The sequence below is a fragment of the Juglans microcarpa x Juglans regia genome, chromosome 2S (assembly GCF_004785595.1).
Source record: "Juglans microcarpa x Juglans regia isolate MS1-56 chromosome 2S, Jm3101_v1.0, whole genome shotgun sequence".
Classification (NCBI taxonomy): domain Eukaryota; kingdom Viridiplantae; phylum Streptophyta; class Magnoliopsida; order Fagales; family Juglandaceae; genus Juglans; species Juglans microcarpa x Juglans regia.
The window spans coordinates 11341728-11361150 of record NC_054597.1 but is presented as its reverse complement, the minus strand read 5'-3'; the positions used below and the strand labels follow the sequence as shown (position 1 = coordinate 11361150).

Here is a 19423-nt window from a genome sequence, read left to right as displayed (position 1 = left end):
TATATAATTTTTTGTCAAAAACTTGAAAAAATAGAAGAAAAAAAAAATGGATACTGAGGCCGACCGAACCGGACCAAAACGGTCTGATCTGGTCCAAAGGCCTTATCGGTCGGATCCAGACTTTTGATAGACTGAAAGATTGGATCCAAAATTCTCCTCCAATACCGACCGGACCAGACACGTCTAGGTGCCTAGATCATATAGGTCGCGTGCTTTGTGAGTTGGGTGATCTGGGCCACGTCGCTTGGGTTGCACCCCAAGCAACGCTGCTTGGGACGCGGTGCTCCCAAGCCACCCACCCGCTTGAGATGACCCAAGTTGGAGCTTGATTTGTGTCCCCATTGTTTAAATTTTTTTTTTTTTTTTTAATTTCTAAAATGATTTTTGTCTTTTAGTTTGTGGGCTTTACATGACATTATTAATTGTGTATAAATAGAAAGATTGATTTGACAGAAATTGAAAATCTGAAAAATAAAATGTTTAAAATTAGAATATGGTGATTGATATACGAGAGACAGAGACAAGCCACTATACGAATTATTTTCATATTTTATTTATTTATCTTTCAAAGTTGTGATGTTTAAGGGGGCTGTGCTGAAGAAAGTCTTTTTACGTTTCGGAGAGATTTCAAATTGCTGTCTAACCCAACTCAAAAAATTGGCAGGGGGCAGGAAATGTCAATGGGGACAGATTCCACTTGGGTTGGAAAGAAGCCTCTGAGGCGCATTGCAGGCATGTCCGATGCTCTCTCCATTGCTGCGGATCTCGGCTTCTCTGTTTCCCCTTCTCCTACTCAGGTGGCAATTCTGATTTTGCATTTTGCTTTTGTGCAATTGTTATCATCCTTTAACCGCCTTTAACAGTAATGTATGTTCTGTTTTGCATTTTGCGTCACTCTTGGGAATTCTGATCTCGACCCATTTTGCTTCTGTTTGATAGAATGTAGCTCCATTTCTACCCACAATTTGTGTGTGTTGTCCATATTGAAGCTCACTTGAAACACCCAGTTAAATATCGGTCTCTTGTGTGGAATTAAGTTTTTTTTTTTTTTTTTTTTTTGGGGGGGGGGGTTGTATATTGTGGGGGTACTTTGGAATACAAGTCAGAAATGAAGGGAGATGACATTAGTTTTGGTTGTTTTGGATCCCCAGCATGACTCTTTCCAGAAATAAATGAGATCCAAGTTATAACTTAATAAGTTGTATTAGTTTTTTCTTTAATGGGAATGTATGAAGGAGTGTTTTTTGTGGGCTTTTAAGCGGTTTGGAATGAGAGGTGGTGGTCTACTCTAAGGTACTAAAGGCAGTATGTTTTGTTGCTTCTTTTTTTTTTTTTTTTTTTTTTAATGCCTTCAAGTACAAAATTGCAACGTTGTAGTAAAAAATTTAAGTGCACGACATGTACCAGTCCAATTATGATTAAGGTCATCACTTTTTTTTTTCCCTTTTGGGTAGGAAGAACTCCAGAACTTATCCACTACAACTGGTGAGAAGGGCGATGACTTGATAAGGGTATTAAGAGAACTCACCGCTGTACAAAGAAAAATAGTAGATCTGCAAGTGGAACTTCAAGGACGAAAGGTGAGTAATACCAGTTTCATTTTACAGTATGATAGTTTTGGGTAACTAAAGAAAATGAAATTAGAATATGATGTTTTGGGTTGCAGTTTCACTTATTCTAACTTGGTTAGTAAAATTTAAGGATGATAAAAATGTGGCACATTTGACGCATGTGACCGAAATGGAAAAGAAGACTGAGACTTTGGCAAGGATTACAACTATATTGAAAGATGTCATTCAGAATAAGGTATTATTTTGATTTCATTTTTTTCATTATTGTCTTCTTTGCAATTTTAAGGTCAAATGGTATATGCTTCATGCTAAAGCTCCTTCTGTTTCCCCTTGAAAATATCCATGTCCAATCTTCTATACGTGTATACATATGCAGAACATGAACCAAGTATGCATCGTGCATGCGCACACACTTTTGAAAACTGGGCATCTATATGCTATGTTTTCTTGCTCTAGATTTTGGAGTAGCATGGGCTACTCTAATATATGGTAGTATTACATTTGGTATTGGTTAACTTATGGGACTATTTGGTTTCTTAGTTTTTGGAAAATCTGTGACTACTACAGTTCTCAACAATTATTCCTCCTATCCATGAGCAGGCAGGGGAGTGAGGATTCCATTTTGTGCATTCAAATGCTACACTGGATCATGGATTTCCTCTCTATGGGCCCTCTAGAGACGCCTTTATTTCTGTATCTTATCTTGATTATGATTTGTGAGTAAAATTGACCTGTTTGTAAACTGTTACATGACCAGGTTCTGCTTCCTCGGAAGTTTTCTTATTCTTATACCTAGTGCATTCAACATTGTTCTTATAACTTTATGTTATGATAAAAGATCCTATAAAAATATTGCTCATAAATTAATTTATTTTACTCATGGGCCTATAATTTGGAGTTTGAAAAACAAATTTTTGTATGCCAGTTGTAATTATTGAAGAAATATAATCCCAGAGTAATAATTCCCAATGAAAACAAACAGAGCCTCTGTGTGTGTTGACTGTAATGCAAAATATTTATAGATTCTTCCAGCCTCCAACAATATTTTTTTTTTTTGTGGCTTAGTATCAGGCATCTGTCCTCATAATTATTCTTACTAAATGACTATAGCCAAGATCTTGTCATTGCAGTCAGTAAGGACTATAGCTTAGGTAATGATATTGCAACCTGAAAGGGAACATTTTGACATCGATTCTGATCCTATGGATGATTATGTTTTCATTAACATACTTGTGTTTTTCAGGTTGAATAATGGTGACCATGAGAGTGAAAATCATTTCAATTTCTTCAGCATACAGAACCTTTTTCACATTAAGTCAAATAAATTTATTAAACCTGTGAACGCATGTTTCAATGTTGAATGTTGACAGGATCGCATAATAGCTCGTCTTCAACAGCCATATTCACTGGATTGCATTCCAGTGGAAGCAGAATATCAGGTTGGTCCAACAAGTTTCATCTCTCTCTCCCAACCCACATTTTGACCCCTAACTCGTATTTCTCATTCACTCACCATCTCGTGACTAGTCTGCTTGTCAAACTAACAGCTTTTGATGCAAGAAATAGGCATAGGTGTGGGGCATGTAGTGGGACTGTCGATGCTAGAATGCAAAATAGTGACTTTTATCATCTAGTACCTTCCCTAAGGTGGGGACTTATTGATAGAATAACAGCATGTATTTATTGAATGACAGCCATTTTTATGGATGGACGAGAAGAGAACGGATGAGAGATTGAATTGATATAGTATTTCAATGTATGAATGTGCTATAAGCATAGACCATAACATATAATTGCTAGTACCGGTGTTATTAATTTCACTTAAATTTAACATGTAAATCGTAATCAGAAAGTTTGCCCATATTTTAAGTCCAAATTGTAAATTCTAAGTCTAGCTCTTGTAGAAGGTTATTAAACGGTTACATTAACTTTTCGGTCACTTGAAAGTCGGCATTTTTAATGTTTGCCATCTTTTGTTTGGGTTCGTGCAGAAGCAATTTTCTGAATTACTGATGAAGGCTGCTAGTGATTATGGTGCCTTGACAACGTCAGTTGCAGATTTTCAATGGAGTCAGAACTTTAAGGAGCCCCCTTCAGTATGGGGAGTAAGTTTCTAGAGGCATTTAATTTGTTTCTAAACAAGTTCCAGAATGCCTGATATGCCATATATGTCATTTGTCATTCCATTCGTAGTTCCAGATCACATTCCGTGGTTAGACACACCCATGTTTTCCTGTTTTAAGTTAAAAAGTGTATACTATACTAAACTACACTGTAATAAGTGTAGTGTTTTGGATGAAGTGTGAGAGATCATGGGAGACTTCTGGTTCTGGTGAAGCAGCGTGCGTATTATTAGCCTTTTGAATGGTTGATTTGTCTTTCTAAACTCATTCACAAATTATGATAATCAAAATGCTAAAGGTTAAACATCCACTATGGACTGGAGGTAAAAGGTGTTTTGATCAATAGTAATATGCTATCCATTTCATGAAATCCTAAAGATATGCTAATACAGAACTTATATCCGTGCTGTAGTTCATGTCTTCCAGTCGATTCGTTCTTGAGCTTTCTTTTTAATTACTGTAGCCATGAAACATGTGCTTAAAGAGTTGGTTCTGTCTCAGAAAGGTAATCCTCATCTTCTTCTACTGATGCAGGAAATGCTTCGCCCGATCCCAGTTGCTTTAGCATCATGCACCCGATTCTTTGAGGCCATGTCTGCCATGAGAGAATCGTTTGCAACCCTTCAGAATCTGAGAGTGGGTCATTCCAATTCCTCTTTGCCTGCAACACCAGTCAAGAACAGCTCCCAAAGAGTTGCAGGGGACTCCAACTGTGTGACTCCACCACCCTGGAGAAATGGCCCAAGCTTTGATGACTTGGTTACTAGGAGCCTAAGTAGGCAAAAAATGGAGAGACAAGAAGCAGGGGATGAAAACAGTGAGGTTTCTGATCTTAGTCAGGTTGATGGCACAAGCCATAGGAGATTGTCGTGGCCCCCTTCGGTTAAAACGAGTGGAATTTAGTCTCACACAGGCGGATATCATTGTTTGTCTTGCAGTACTAATGTTCTTATTAAGATTGTATTCTGCTTGCACTATATATCCACTTGCAATGAGAATGTTCAACAGCAGAAGCATAAACCATGAAGAATCCACTCATTTGTGCAGTAATACATAACTTTCTCTAATCTGCTATTCTGAACATGATCATATTTTCCTGCCATCTTTTCTTTCTCCTCCACCGGTATGCTCGTATTTGCCTCTGGTCCACCTCTCCACACTTATCTGCACTTTGGGCAAAATATTTAGCATTCAACCCTCCTATGCTCTTCATAGCACCTAAACTTTGATCGGAGGCAAGAGGCTATAACAGGTTCCTTTTATGTGTTTCTGGTTAGCATCATGCAGAAGGTACTATTGGTACCTCATGCATACTACAATTGGATCGAGTGATGAGTGCTCAAGGGACAATGCCACGGATGAATAATCACTGTTCACTGTATACATCTACAAGAATATATGTATTTGCCCACTTCGAGGATTTGTAATAAAGGCTTCTTTCAGATTCCTCAAAAGAGTTGTGGTCGTTAAAAGAAAGAGCAACACTTTATTCTTCGTCCTGAATTTTTTCATTCCTTTTTAACCGAGTCCAACATGATAGCTTGGCTAAGCTTTCATCTTAATCCTTTGAGAAAAAACATGAAAATATCTGCGACTTTCATTTTCTTTTCTGACGTGAAGAGATGAATTCAGAAAGAGAAAAATGGTATTCTGATGCTCCTTTGTTTGTTGTGTTTGAAACATGTACTAAGCCACTGGTGTCAAATCTGATCTTGTTGGCACCTTCATCTGTACCCTTAGTAGTACTTGGTTCACAAGCAAAACTTTTGTAGAACTGCAAGACCTTCGGGTGTGCCTTGATCTTCGAGGGACTGAAACCAGATAACTGAAGACCTTCCAAACTCCTCACCCGGGAGAGTGCAACATAGACCATTCCACAGCCAAAAGCTCTAGATAGATTGGTGTGAAGTTTATCAAGAGTCATGCCCTGGCACTTGTGAATACTTCGAGCCCATGCCAGTAAAAGGGGCAGCTGCTTTCTTTTAGCAACAACTGTATCTCCCTCTGTCACAACCCAAGTTTCTGGCTCAATCACCTTCGTTGGCCCTGAATCAAATTTGACTATAGGCAGCCGGTTTTCAGAACATATATCTCTTACATCCACACCCTCTGACTCTGAAAATCCAATAACTGTACCCGTGTTACCATTCACCAATCCACGCCAAGTATTCAAATTCTTGATCAGCATTACTCTTGCACCTTCACAGAGGAAAAGCTCATCGGGTGCTATCCCTTCTTTGAGCTGAATCTTCCAGGGATTCTCACCACTGTCAGAGGCTAAATATGTGGTGGCCGCCTCGGAAAAGCTTTCCATCCTCGTCTCGTTCACTCTCCTTACATCTTCTTTCAATGGATAGAGCTGTACCACAGACGGATCTAACTCATCCGACTCGGTCCTCGAACACAACTGTTCTAGAACCTCTAAGTCCTGAGGATCACAATCCCCTCTCCTTATACCTTGAAGCATTTTGACGAACCGAGCATCTGATTGTCTGAAAATCTCCGTAAGCTCAAGTTGCATATCAAAACTTGCATTCCAGCAATCAGCTTCAAATGCAAACACTTTGCCCGACGAATTCTGATGACCAAAAACTGGTGGTAGCTGAAAGAAATCACCACTCACGACAAGCTGAATCCCACCCCAAACCTCATCTCCACCACGTAACTTCTTTGCAATGTATTCAAGACTCTCAAACAGCTCTGCGTCAACCATGCTAATTTCATCAATAACCAATGCCTCAGCTTTGTTCCACCTCCTGTAGGCCCTCTTATTCTGAAGAACCCTATCCAGCAAAGTGCGGCGATCCGCCATGGGGTACCCAATGCCCGCAAAAGAGTGCAACGTTTGTCCCCGAATAGCGCACGCTGCGACCCCAGTAGACGCTGTGACAAAGACCCCAGATGGGGAGTGACATTTTTTTAACAGCTCGATAATATGCTTAACCAATTCTGTTTTTCCGGTCCCTGCCGAGCCCGTGATGAACACGGAACTGCCCGCAGAAACTGCAGATATGATTTTTTTTTGTTGGTCAGTCCACTTGATTCTGGTCCTAGGGTTTCTGGGTTCGCTCTTTCTGGGTTTGTTTTTACTCCTGTACCAACTTTGAGCGGATTTTGTGTTTTTCCCAAAACTTTTGGTGCTAAAGTTTCTGTAAGCAGCTATTGCAGTGGCGATAAACATCGTCACACCCATAGTTCTTATTCATTTCTCGCAATTCCCGTTCTGGGTCTACAAAATTTTGCCAAACTAAGATTCTTTCTCAAGATAGTGACAGTAACAGTCATGAAATGCAGCACATTGAGCATCGAAAATGAAGTTTCAAAACTGGCACTAAATTGGGATTATTCCGTATAGGAGCCAAGCGAGGCACAACGAGAGCAATGAATGTAAAGTAACTAAAGACTTGCCTTACCAAATGATCGAGTTTGGTTTCTCGAGTGGCTTTGCGACTGTTCCAAACTTCCATCAAATATTTACGTCTCATGAGTCATGATTCCAGGAACATCTTCATTCTCGGATTTCAGATAATATTGCAGATTTTAATTCTCTAGTGCACAGAAAATTGTGAAAAGAAGAAGAGCTGTTTGGGCTTACCGGCGCCGTCCAATGGGAAGTATTGGGCTTTACATGGTTTAGTTTGGGGGGCTTTTTGGAGGTTGGAGTTTGAAGACTCCCCAAAACATATTCGATACCTTTTTTTGTTTTTGTCTTTGACTTCTCGGCACAACCATCTATTATTCTGCAATCTCTGCACACCAGCCTACGTATCATTTGTTTTTTATTTTTTTAAAATAAAATGTGCATTTTAGATGTTTGGATCCAAATTTTCCACCCCACGCATTCTCCCCCCCCCCCCCCCACCCCGTGTTATGGACTTACTACAGTCAATGACAGATTATGAAAATAATACGTAAACACAGGAAGATGATGAAAATAGAAAGTACAATGCTTCCATTGCTGAAAACTTGGATTTTTGAGAAATCCAAAACCTCCCAAAGGAAAATACCAAAATGGTTCAGATTTCACATGAGGAATTCCAGATTCCTTTTCCCATCTTATCTGCATGACCCTAACTGAATTACAATTAAAAGACATGAAGACCCTTACATATCCAGCTGATAAAACACAGTGTTTTAGAGTAACAATTCAAACTACACCGTACTACTTTATTAAAGTAAAAAGTTGTAAATGAACTCAAGGCCTGAAAATGACTTCGCACGATCCTTCCTTTACGCATCGTTTCGTCACCCATATGAAATGCCTAATTCTTTTCTGCTTCTCATTTGCCCTAGCCCTTCGATACTCTTCTTCTCAAATAAAGCTCTCACATTTTCTTCTTCTTCTTCCATTGAACTCCCCATCAAAACCCTAACAATCCCCCACACTTACAAGACCTTGCCCACAAGGTGTGGGTATTAGGCTATGAGGTCTCATATTTTCTCCCAAGTGCTATCCTCCATGGCCGCTCCCGTCCACTTCACCAGTACCTCCGTCACCGCGCGATTAGCTTGTTGTTTCATACGGCACTCTAATATCTTCTCCGGCTCAGGTAAAATCTCCCCATTTTCGTTTGTAGGTGGAAGAGAAGGCAAAATTTCAACTTGCTCACCGATTTTCTTCTTTAAATAGGATACGTGGAACAGAGGATTTATCTTGCTCGTGGGTAGCAGCTCCAGTCGGTATGCCACAGATCCCAACCTCTAATACCACTTGTTATGGACTTACTGCAGTAAACTGTAAAACAATGGCAAATTACGAAAATAGTACTTAAACACAGGAAGATGATGAAAATGGAAACTACAGTACTTCCATTGCTGATAACTTGGATTTTCGAGGAATCCAAAACCTCCCAAAGGAAAATACCAAAATGGTTCAGATTTCACATGAGGAATTCCAGATTCCTTTTCCCATCTTATCTGCATGACCCTAACTGAATTACAATTAAAAGACAAAGACCCTTACATATCCAGCTGATAAAACACAGCGTTTTAGAGTAACAATTCAAACTACACCGTATTACTTTAATCCGTACTACTTTATTAAAGTAAAAAGTTGTAAATGAACTCAAGGCCTGAAAATGACGTCGCACGATCCTTCCTTTACGCACTGTTTCGTCACCCATATGAAATGCCCAATTCTTTTCTTCTTCTCATTTGCTCTAGCCCTTCGATACTCTTCTTCTCAAATAAAGCTCCCACATTTTCTCCTTCTTCTTCCATCGAACTCCCCATCAGAACCCTAACACCCCGGTGTTCCCCTTGCATTCTCTCCCCAGCTCGTTGTCCTTCTGCACAGCTTCACCCCATCGCCCGATTGGTTGTGCTACCGACATCATCACTGGCCGTCTGGGGCCGTCGACAAGGGTAAGAACCACCCGAAGAAGGATTTTTTTTTTCTCTCTTTTCGTTTCCTGGTATCTCTCCAGCCACTTATTCACTCCATTCACTTTCAATTTCCCTCCATGCAATCACTTATTTGCTCTTTCACTACTGGATTTGTCTTTATTTCTGTGAATCATTTGAGTTAACTCCCAAGTACAGTCTCTCAAACCAAAAATAGTTGAAATGGAACGAAAGGTACTATTTTCTCCTTTTATTTTATCTTTCACTTTTTCTCTCATTTTTTTGATTTCTAGGGTTCTAATGTGGAGTGAGAATCTCTATTACTTTTTTAAATCGTTAGGGTGAGGGATAAACTGAGGAGTCAAAACGGGTAGGGGTGACGGTGAAAAATGATAAGTGGTTGTTGAGGGGGGTCATCATTTGTGAGCGGTGAGGGAGTGGGAGAAACATGTTGTCGGGGAAGGGCAGCTCAAATGAACCGTGACGTGAGTGACCAAACCGGTTCACTACATCTGGTGTGTGTTGTTTTAGACCGAAAGATGAATAGATTTGTTCTTTTTTTTCGGTTTTAAATTTTGTCTTCCTTAATTATATAATTTAAGTAGATTTTATTTAGAAAAATTAATATTTATAGTTATAAAGTGTGTTAGTCTTACACATCACTTCTTTTAAAAAAAATGAGTAAATCTGAGATTTATATGAAAAAATTATTGTTTAATAATAAAACTCATTTTTTTAAAAGGAATCGCACATGAATTGCACTCTAAGATTATACTTAGTGTTACTCTTTATTTAAATAATTGATATATAAAGTCACTTGAAATACGACATATCAACAAATATGATTAGAGATGGTAAGTTCTAACTAACATTGCTCTCTCTCTCTTTATGCAACTTTTTAGTTGTACCTTCAATTAGAGTAATTATTAAGCAGTTTTGGAATACACGTGGTAATATCACCCAACATAAGATTTTATGCTAATTAAAATTGATGTTTATGTGAGAAAATTTGATTAGATATTATGTTAGGATAAGATAAGAATATAGTGTCATTTAAGAGTACCTAATAATTTTAATTCAAAGTGATGCTTTCACGACCCAGCTCAAGAGTACTGCTAGAGCCACCGCTGGCTCTGGCATGTATTTTTTGATGTGTTTTTTTCAGTTATTTTTTATAGAAATTTTTTTAATATTTTAAAAAAATAAAATAAATTTAAAATATTATTAAAAAATACTTCCTCAATCATAAAGTAAAAAAATTTATTAAAAAATACTTCAGTAAGCATAAAGTAAAAAAATTTATTAAAAAATACTTCCTTAATCACGAAATAAAATAAAAAAATATTTTTTATTTTAATTCTTGATTAAGGAAGTATTTTTTAATAATATTGTAAATTTTTTTATTTTTTAAAATATTTAAAATTGTTAAAAAAATCTATATAAAAAAAGAACTAAAAAAAACACATATTAGAGCCAGCGATAGCTCCCAACGGTGGCTCTACCATTATTCCCCAACTCAACTGCTGACAAAGAAAAAGGGGAAAGGGAAAAATCCCAATTCGAGTTCTTCTAGGTACAGTTAGGGGTGTCAAATCGTGTTAACAGATCGTGTTCGTGTCGTGTCAAAAACGAACACGACCCGTTAAGGGTTTCGTGTCAAAATTTCAAACACAAACACGACACGGTACGATAACGGGTTGACACGACAGGACCCGTTATGACACGTTAATTAATCCGAAATAAATTGACACGACCCAACCTGACCCGTTCCGTTTTAACCCATTTACAATAATGGGTTGAACAGACACGACACGACACGACCCATTTGACCTGATTGATTTTATATAAATATTTAAATATAAATAATATCTATAAAAAATTAAAAATTAACTACAAGTCTAAAATTACAATCCAAATATATATGATCCACACACATTGTAATAATATATTAAAATTACATCCCAAATATAATAAATAAAACACACATAGTAAATATATTAATGTTACAATCCCCAATATTATAAAAACATAAATCTAAACAAATTTAGAATTTGAAGAATGAGGTGGAGCGTCCTCCAAGTCCTTGCCCTTGTTGTTTTCCAAGTAAAGATCCAATTGACTTTTTCTCATGTGGATAGAAAGATCATCAGGTCTAAATGAATCAAATTCTTGTACACAAAAAATAAATAAAAAATTTTCAAACCAATATGTGATATGAAATAATAATATAATACAAATCATTAAATTAAAAATATTATTTGATATTACGTGGAATTTCTTTATTAATTTTATATATTAGATAGTGAGATTTAATTATACTAGTTTTAAGGTATCTACTTGGCTTTTCTTTTAACATGAGTTGTATACTTTAGATGGCATGTATGTGTGTGTGTGTAGAGTGGAGAAACTAGAATTTTAATTTCCCCCAACTGTTTTTTTTTTTTTTCTGTTTTTAATTAACAAGGATGATAACCACACAGCAATATATATATATATATATATATATATATATTACAACATCATGAAACTGCTTATAAATTTATAATCCATACTAAATAGCGATTAACTTCATTCTTAATTTGTCAAGATATTGTCCAAGATAGTTGTTAGTTGTTTAACCTTCAAGTTTTGCTAGTTGTTTAGAACCAAGCTATGTATTGAGTATTAAACAAATTATAATAGCTGATGATCATGTACTAATTAACCAGGTTAATTTATAATTTTGTGATTTGTAGCCAGGATCCATCTCAGTGATTAAAGCCATGGCCGATGAAGTAGATTCTAACTAGATAGACTCAGACATAAGGCCATTTAATCAATATATACTCTCGGCAACCAAACAATATAGAGTCACAAAGTTACACTCACAGACCAATCGTTTTCCATCTATTTTTAATCCAAGGAAATTCCCATCTTTTTTTCTTTTTTTCTCGGCAACCAAACAATACAGACCAACGAGATCTAAATGCTAAGGAAAAAAAGACACAAACAATACACAAAAATCTTGGTTGGATTGACCTACAGTGGGCGACGGGCGGCATGAGTTTCATTTACTGCCTACTGGGTTGAAGTCGAGGCCAAGAGGGGCGGCGAGGCCGCAATTCACCTTGAAGAGAACTGCTGGAGGGGGGGGGGGGGTCAGCGTGGGTTAGCACTTGGAGACTCAGGACTCGGGGCGGCGTGGGTTACTACCTACTAGGTCGAAGTCGTGGCCAAGAGAGGTGGCGAGGCCGCGAGTCACAGTGAAGCTAACTACTAGAGGGGGGGGCCGGCATGGGTTAGCAACTTAGCAATACTTGGAGACTCGGAGAGGGAGGGAGAGAAGAGAACTGGAGGGAGAAGAGAAACGGAGCCTCGGAGAGGGAGAAGAGAACTGGAGAGTGGAGACTCAGAGAGGGAGGGGGATAAGAGAACTGGGGAGAAGGAGGGGCTGCCCATGCGGCGTGGATTAAGTGTAGCTAGGGTTTTTTGAGTTTAGGTCTAAGGGTAAAACTATAATTTTCATTTTCTTAACGAGTCATAATGGGTCGTAACGGGTTGACCCTTTAGTGACCCGTTAAGCAATCGTGTCTTAACGGGTCAACCCGTTTTGACCTGAACAAGTTAAGGTTAAACCTTAACCCACTTTTATCTCGTAGTGTTCGTATTAGGTTAACGGGTCGTATCACATATTATCACCCTTAAGTACAGTCCCCCTTCACCCAGACCCCGCGCACAAACGGAGTTCATGACTGAAATGCCCATGCTCCACATAATGACGAAAATGCCCTTAGACTTCAATTTTACCAATCCAGCTGCCATGAAATTTGCCCAGCAGCTCGCACTTCTCCACCTGCCTTTTCTCTGTGCATTTTCGTCCACCCGCGTTGACCTGCATAGCTCTTCCACCACCGTTGAAGTGTCCCAAAGCAAAGATTTGCTGCAAACCAGAACCCACCCAACCCGCACCACCCACCACAGCGCCGCCACCAACTAGGTAACACCATCATTGCTCAAATCTCACTTGTAGATGGTGATTACATGTGGTGCATTATCAAAAAATTTGTCTGCATGTGCATTATTGTTGATATGATACAAAAAATTACCATTTGATATGTGCAGCTAAACTTAGTGGCTCGATTTTTTTTTCCTGGTAATGTAACCTAAGTTGCTTCTAATATCTATAGATTTGGCAGTAGCAGTAGATTTACCACTAAAAGTTTACCTTTTAAAATCATCCATATATCATTGCAGTATTAGATATATGCAGTATTATGAAGTGTCCAGAATATTTTTCAAGCTTTCCATATTATGAATTGTCCCAATGCAAGATACTCAAATATATATATATATATATATATAGCATGTCTTCAATTGTAAGCATGGACGGTGCTACGTCCACTGCTCCCAGCTCCCGCTGGAAGCTATCGTTAGGTATAATTGTTTTTTTTTTTACACTTTTAAATATTTTTTTAAAAAATAAAAAAATTACAATATTATTAAAAAAAATACTTTCTTAATTACTACGTAAAAAGAAAACTTAAAAATAAAATAAAAAATTCCAACAATAAGAACCAGTAGTGAGAGTATCATTTTCCTTTCAAGTAAACTTGGGTTTCATTTTCCTGAGAAAAAAAAAAAAAAAGGTTTATGTCAGACTTGTTTGTAGATTTGGCAATAGCTATAGATTAGGCACTAAAAAATTACCTTTCAAAATCATCCATATATCACTGCAGTAGAGGTAGATTTGGCACTAATATCTGTATATTTAGTGTTAGTATCTGTATAATTAGATTTGGCACTAATATCTGTACCATACATATAAAGATGGTTCATTGTACATCTATATAGGTATTCTTGGTATATTCTATAGGAAACAAGGAAGAAAGCACATCTGTAGAACCCACCTCATCTACTAGGCGATCGTTATTTTCTTATGAAAGAAATACTTTTCCGAATACCTCATACTACTTAGATGAGGAGTTACGTGAACAATAGGTAGAACATAAATGTTTGATTTCATGTGCATGTTAAACAAGCATAATATATAGTCAAGTTGGGTTTATATCTTCCCTGATGTTATGTTTTATGGTATCATGTAGGAGGCTAATTGTTCCAAAGAGAAACAGGTAGATGAGGGCACTACAACTGATTTAGTCGATGTAGATAAGGTGGTACCATTGAATATCCATGGGGATGATGATGATAACCCATTATCGAGCCAAGGCCAGAGATGATCTTTAAATTTGAGCATGAGTTGTTTGGCAACTATAAGCAATATAAGAAACATACTGGGTTTGGCGTAATGACCCAAAGAGGTAAAATGGATGATGATGAGAGTATTAGATATATAACATTTGGTTGTACTCATGGTGGTAAGGCAAGGAATCATACTTAAAACATATCTAAACCACGTCCAACAATGAAGATTGATTGTAAGGCAATGATTAATGCAATACTGGTTGGTGGGGCTTTGCATATAAATACTATTGAGAATACTCACAACCATGGGCTAAGTCCATGAAAGGCAAGGTTCTTTAGATGTAATCGAGCAATTGATGATTCCGTCAACAAGCAACTAGACATTAACAACAAGGCATGCATAAGTATGTCTAAAAGTTTCGGCGCATGTGTTGTTGAGACAGGTGGATAAAAGAAGCTTCCATTTATTGAGAAAGATGCACGAAATTATATTACAAGACTTGACACCTTAGACTTAGCAAAGAAGGTGTTGGTGCACTTTGTAGGTATTTTGAGAGAATTTAATATAAGAATGATGGGTTCTATTACTTGATGGATTTGGATAATGATGGAAGATTACAAAATATTTTTTGGGCCTATGCATGTAGCATAACAGTATATGGTATTTTGGAGATTTTGTGACGTTTGATACAACATACCTAACAAATAGATATGACATTCTATTTGCCCATTTTGTCGGTGTTAACCACCATGGACAATCAATATTCTTGGGAGCACGTCTAATGTCAAGTGAAGATATTGAAACCTTTGTTTAGTTATTTGAAACTTGGCTAAAATGCATGGATGTGAGAGCTCCAAAAGTTATCATCATTGATCAAGACAAAGCCATGAAAAATGTTATCGCAATATTTTTTCTGAACACCCGACACAAGTACTGTTTGTGGCAAATTATGCAAAGACTACCAGTAAAGTTAGGTTTACATTATGAATACAATTGTGGTTTGAAGAGTGCATTGCGTAAATTGGTTTATGATTGTTAGACTTCTAACGAGTTTAAGAAGTCTTGGGAGGTGTTTCTTGATATGTACAATTTGCACGAGTATGTATGGCTTCAAAGTCTATATGGTGAGTGAACGTATTAGGTTCCTGTATATATATGAAAGATATATTCTGGGCTGGAATGACCACAACTCAGAAGAGTGAGAGTATGAATGCATTTTTTATAGTTTTATGCATTTGGAGACCATTTTAAAGGAGTTCATTGATCATTTCGATAATGCACGTAAGAAGAAAGTAGAGAATAAGATGGCAGCAAAATTTCATTCATAAAGTGCACAATCTCGTGTATATCCCATTTACCCGTGAAGAAAGAAATTTCAAAAAGTGTACACTAATTCTAAGTTTAAGGAAATATAGTCTGAGGTAATGGGGATTAAATATTTCCATTGTGTTCTCATAAAACGGAATGGGCGATTTCAACATATCAAGTGAATGACCAGAGGCAAGTTGATTACTGCATCAAACAAGTTACATATCAGGCATACTTCAATGAAGATGAGTGCGAGGCGAAGTGCATATGCAGACTATTTGAGATGAGAAGAATTTTATGTAGGCACATTCTTGTTATTTTCTCAATAAGGGATGTACGATCGTTGCCTTCAAAGTACATTATGGACAAGTGGAGGAATGACATTAAATGTAGATATGCTCTCATCCGAAATAGTTATGATGATTTGAGTAATAAATCAGCTGTTGGTAGATACTCTACTTGATAAATATATGCTATGAGGTTGCCAAAAATGCAGCTGAAAGTAAAGATAATTCCATGGATATGGCACAAAAGTTATAGACAATGAATTTGGTTTACACAAAGTCAAAGCCACAGTTGGCACTTGCTAATACTTGTATTGAGGGCATGGATATTGAAATTGGAAGTTTGAAGAAAGTGTTGCACCCTCATGTTGTTAGAGTTAAAGGGAAGCCCCCATCGAAGAGGATGGTACCTACAATAGAGAAGGTTGGGAGGAAGTCACAAACTAAAAATAAACAGTCTAAGACCAGTGAGAAGAGAAAGAGGAAAAATGTATTTAATGTGCTTATGAGTCTTGCATTCTATGCTTAATAATGTCATTTTTAAGAGGTGCTTTTTTTTTTATTTTTTTATTTTTTTTAATTGTTCCCAACTAGTTGCAAGTGGACATCATGAGTGGCGTTGCAACTGAGGCATTAGTGGGTGGCACACAACGAAGTGTTGTGGCAGAGGTTCCAAACTAGAGCTTTTTTTGGTTTTTTGCATTCTATGCTTAATAATGCCCTTTTTAAGAAGTGCTTATTTTTGTATTGCTCCAACCTACTTACAGGTGGACTTCACGAGTAGAGTTGTAGCTGAGACATTAGTGGGTGGGAATTATTAGATGATTGTGTTTGCAATATGGTTGTTGTTTGTATTCATGTTGCATGTGTACTCTACATGGATGTATTCATGAAGTCGAGGAATTCATGCAACGCGAGGTATTCATGTTGCATGTGTACTCTACATGGATGTATTCATGTAACTTGATATATGTAATACCCGAGTCCTATTACGTAGGTCCTTACGTCATTTTATTAATTCTTCAAGTTAAATATTTTGAGATAAAGATTTTTATTACTTTTAATTATTTTGTTTTAAGATGAGTATGCTTTATTTTAAAAAAAATGATTTATTAAAATAAATCAAGGGTATTATTTTTAAGACTGAAATATTTCTCTTAAGTCCTTTAATTTTATTTATTTAGAAAATGGCCCAATTAATCTCTATCATTGGATTGGTAGGTGAAAAACATTCTTTAGGTGGATTGATCCCACCATCCATCTTCCAAGCTTAGGTGATAAGTTTTGACCAACGCAAAAGTTCCCCCCCTCATCCCCCCCCCCCCCCCCCCCCCCCCCCCCCCCCCCCCTCACCTGTATTAGGCTTCTAAGGAAAGCCATTAAGCCTTTGACCACTTTGACTCTTTTCCCCCTTGAAACCGGTAAGCTTCGAAAGAAAGTAATCCAATTCTTTTTCTTCCTCATGCACCCATCGGTCAAGGCAACAAAAAGAGAAAGAAAAACCAAAAACTATCCTAAGGCATTCTACTCTACCCGTCAAACCTCACCCAAGGAAAAGAAATAAAATTTCACTCCCTTTCCAAGCAAGCTAAAGCCAACCCTCTCTTCTTCTCCTCCCTTTTGTTCTTCAAGAAAACAAACTTATCTCATCTCCTTGAAGCTTGTGACTCCATAGCAAGGGACAAAGAAAAATATTTTCCTCTCATCCTCTCCAAGCCATACGAGTATACTCTCTCCATATTTATTTTCAGATTTGCCTCAAAGCTTAGAAATAAAGCTTGATTTCATCTTCCAAGTGGTGAAATATTGAACGTAATAAACTTTTGGTTTATTCCCTAGTGTGATTTACTTGTGGGTTTCGAATTTCACTATTTTCTTACCCATGATGTTCCAGTTTTGGGGTTTAAAATAGTGATATTGTGTTGCTCTTCATCCATACGGGTTTACCACTATTTGGTCCTCTATCTTGCCTCTTGAAAGAGGCTAAGAGTTTAAGGTAAAAATTCTAATTTGACTTATTTATTTTAATGTGATTTTGGAAGCTCATTAAGTTATTTTAGCTTGTGTTTTGGTGTAGTTAAATTCCTATATTGCAAATAAATATGTATGCCCTATTTTTGGGCCAAACCGAATAATATTATAATTGTTTTGCTATGTATTTTCCTATATTTCGAAAATACTATGTTGTAATTAAACTTGGTTTAATCATAGGTGGTGATTATAGTAATTTTAAATTATATATGTTGATATCATGTGTTTTGTATTGAGATTTGGTTGGTAATATATTTTTAAGATGCTAGAGGTTCGGTTTATAGGTTTTGCTTGAGTTTTGTAATTTGAAATATTGCCTTTAAAAGGTATTAAGTGAATAAATCATAAGTTTAAATATTTAAAGGTTTTAAAGTTTCTTCCTGGATAACTTTGCCATACTTTATGCTACTTTAATTTTAATGAGAGATTTTATCTAAACTAATTAACATATTACTTATGTGAATAGGTTATAGCTTAGTTTAGATATAAGAGATTAATTGTCCTTGATGTATTATGATATGCAAAGCTGTCCAAGTACCCTTAAGCCCATGTCATGCCATGTCTTGATGTAAAAGTAGCCTACTTATATTGTCCATCGTTGGTTAAATTCTATCTAACCCGAGAGTCCAAAATGTTGATAAGCTAACATTTTTATGATGAGGGACAATAAGTTGATTTAAAGGGCACGTTTCCTAAGTTTGTTTAGCCTATTTGAGATGCCTAAATCTATTTTAAAGCCCATTGTCGAGAATTCCAGATTTTATCTCCTAATGCCCATAATCCAAAGTGAGATTTGAACCAAAGAAACCTTGCTTGAAGCATATAAACTCTTAACTACTTTTCATGCACGCTTTTTAAATAGCCTTCCATGGACAGCTAGCATATCTTAATATTTAAGTTATTTCTATTGTAAGTTGATGTGAGGAGTAATCATTTGGGTTAATGCTAAGCATAGAAGGGACGTTAGATTGTAATATCGTGGCTTCCTCTTTTAAGGAGATGGCTAAAGAATATTGTATGAGTATTAACACGCTTATGCTATTTATTAGAATAAGACTTATATTGATGATGGAAGTATCGAGGAGCATAAAGGTAAGTAGCTATGACCATGCTTCTTACACCAAGTTCTCTTTATGAAAGAATGTCTATCTCTCTCGCTCATTGCAAATGTTCTTCTAAAGAAAGAGTAAATATATATAGTATATACAAGCCTTTCTTAATAGTCCCTGTTAAGCACTCTATCAATTATAATTGTGTGTAGGTGTAAAAGGTAATGCATGCACGTAGGTTATAAGCCATGAGATTTCCATACATGCTCTCAATAAACTTATTGATTATTTCTATATGTAGTATAGCATTAAAATGTATCTTTTTCATAAAAATGCATCTGCATTGGAGTAAGAAAGATGATGAAAATATTTTGATAGCAAAAATGGAAGGAGATGAACGTCTCATGCCTTATGCTTTATGAGATGCTCTACATGACGCGAATAAAACGTTTTAAAATGACCCTATGAACTCATGGTTTAAATAATGCGAAGAAAGCGTTCTAAGATGTTCCTATAAACTGATATTAAATTG

General features: G+C 36.8%; 2 protein-coding genes across 2 annotated transcripts; one reads left to right on the top strand and one right to left on the bottom strand.

Moving 5' to 3' along the window:
• The first annotated feature begins 573 nt into the window (after positions 1-573).
• LOC121252481 (AUGMIN subunit 2-like) lies at positions 574-4777 on the top strand. Its single transcript, XM_041152153.1, has 6 exons — positions 574-797; positions 1455-1580; positions 1702-1806; positions 2942-3010; positions 3563-3676; positions 4229-4777. Exons 1-6 carry the CDS (start codon positions 675-677, stop codon positions 4595-4597), a joined length of 906 nt encoding a protein of 301 aa, XP_041008087.1. The 5' UTR covers positions 574-674; the 3' UTR covers positions 4598-4777.
• Positions 4778-5291: 514 nt separating this feature from the next.
• On the bottom strand, positions 5292-6887 carry LOC121253356 (ATP-dependent DNA helicase PIF1-like). The gene has a single exon (XM_041153381.1). It carries the CDS (start codon positions 6885-6887, stop codon positions 5292-5294), a length of 1596 nt encoding a protein of 531 aa, XP_041009315.1.
• Positions 6888-19423: the final 12536 nt, after the last annotated feature.

Coding starts and splice junctions, on each gene's coding strand:
- LOC121252481 (XM_041152153.1), top strand. CDS start 675: ATGTCAATGGGGACAGATTCCACTTGGGTTGGAAAGAAGCCTCTGAGG. Junction 798..1,454: donor TTTCCCCTTCTCCTACTCAG/GTGGCAATTCTG, acceptor CCTTTTGGGTAG/GAAGAACTCCAGAACTTATC. Junction 3,677..4,228: donor AGCCCCCTTCAGTATGGGGA/GTAAGTTTCTAG, acceptor CTACTGATGCAG/GAAATGCTTCGCCCGATCCC.
- LOC121253356 (XM_041153381.1), bottom strand. CDS start 6,887: ATGGGTGTGACGATGTTTATCGCCACTGCAATAGCTGCTTACAGAAAC.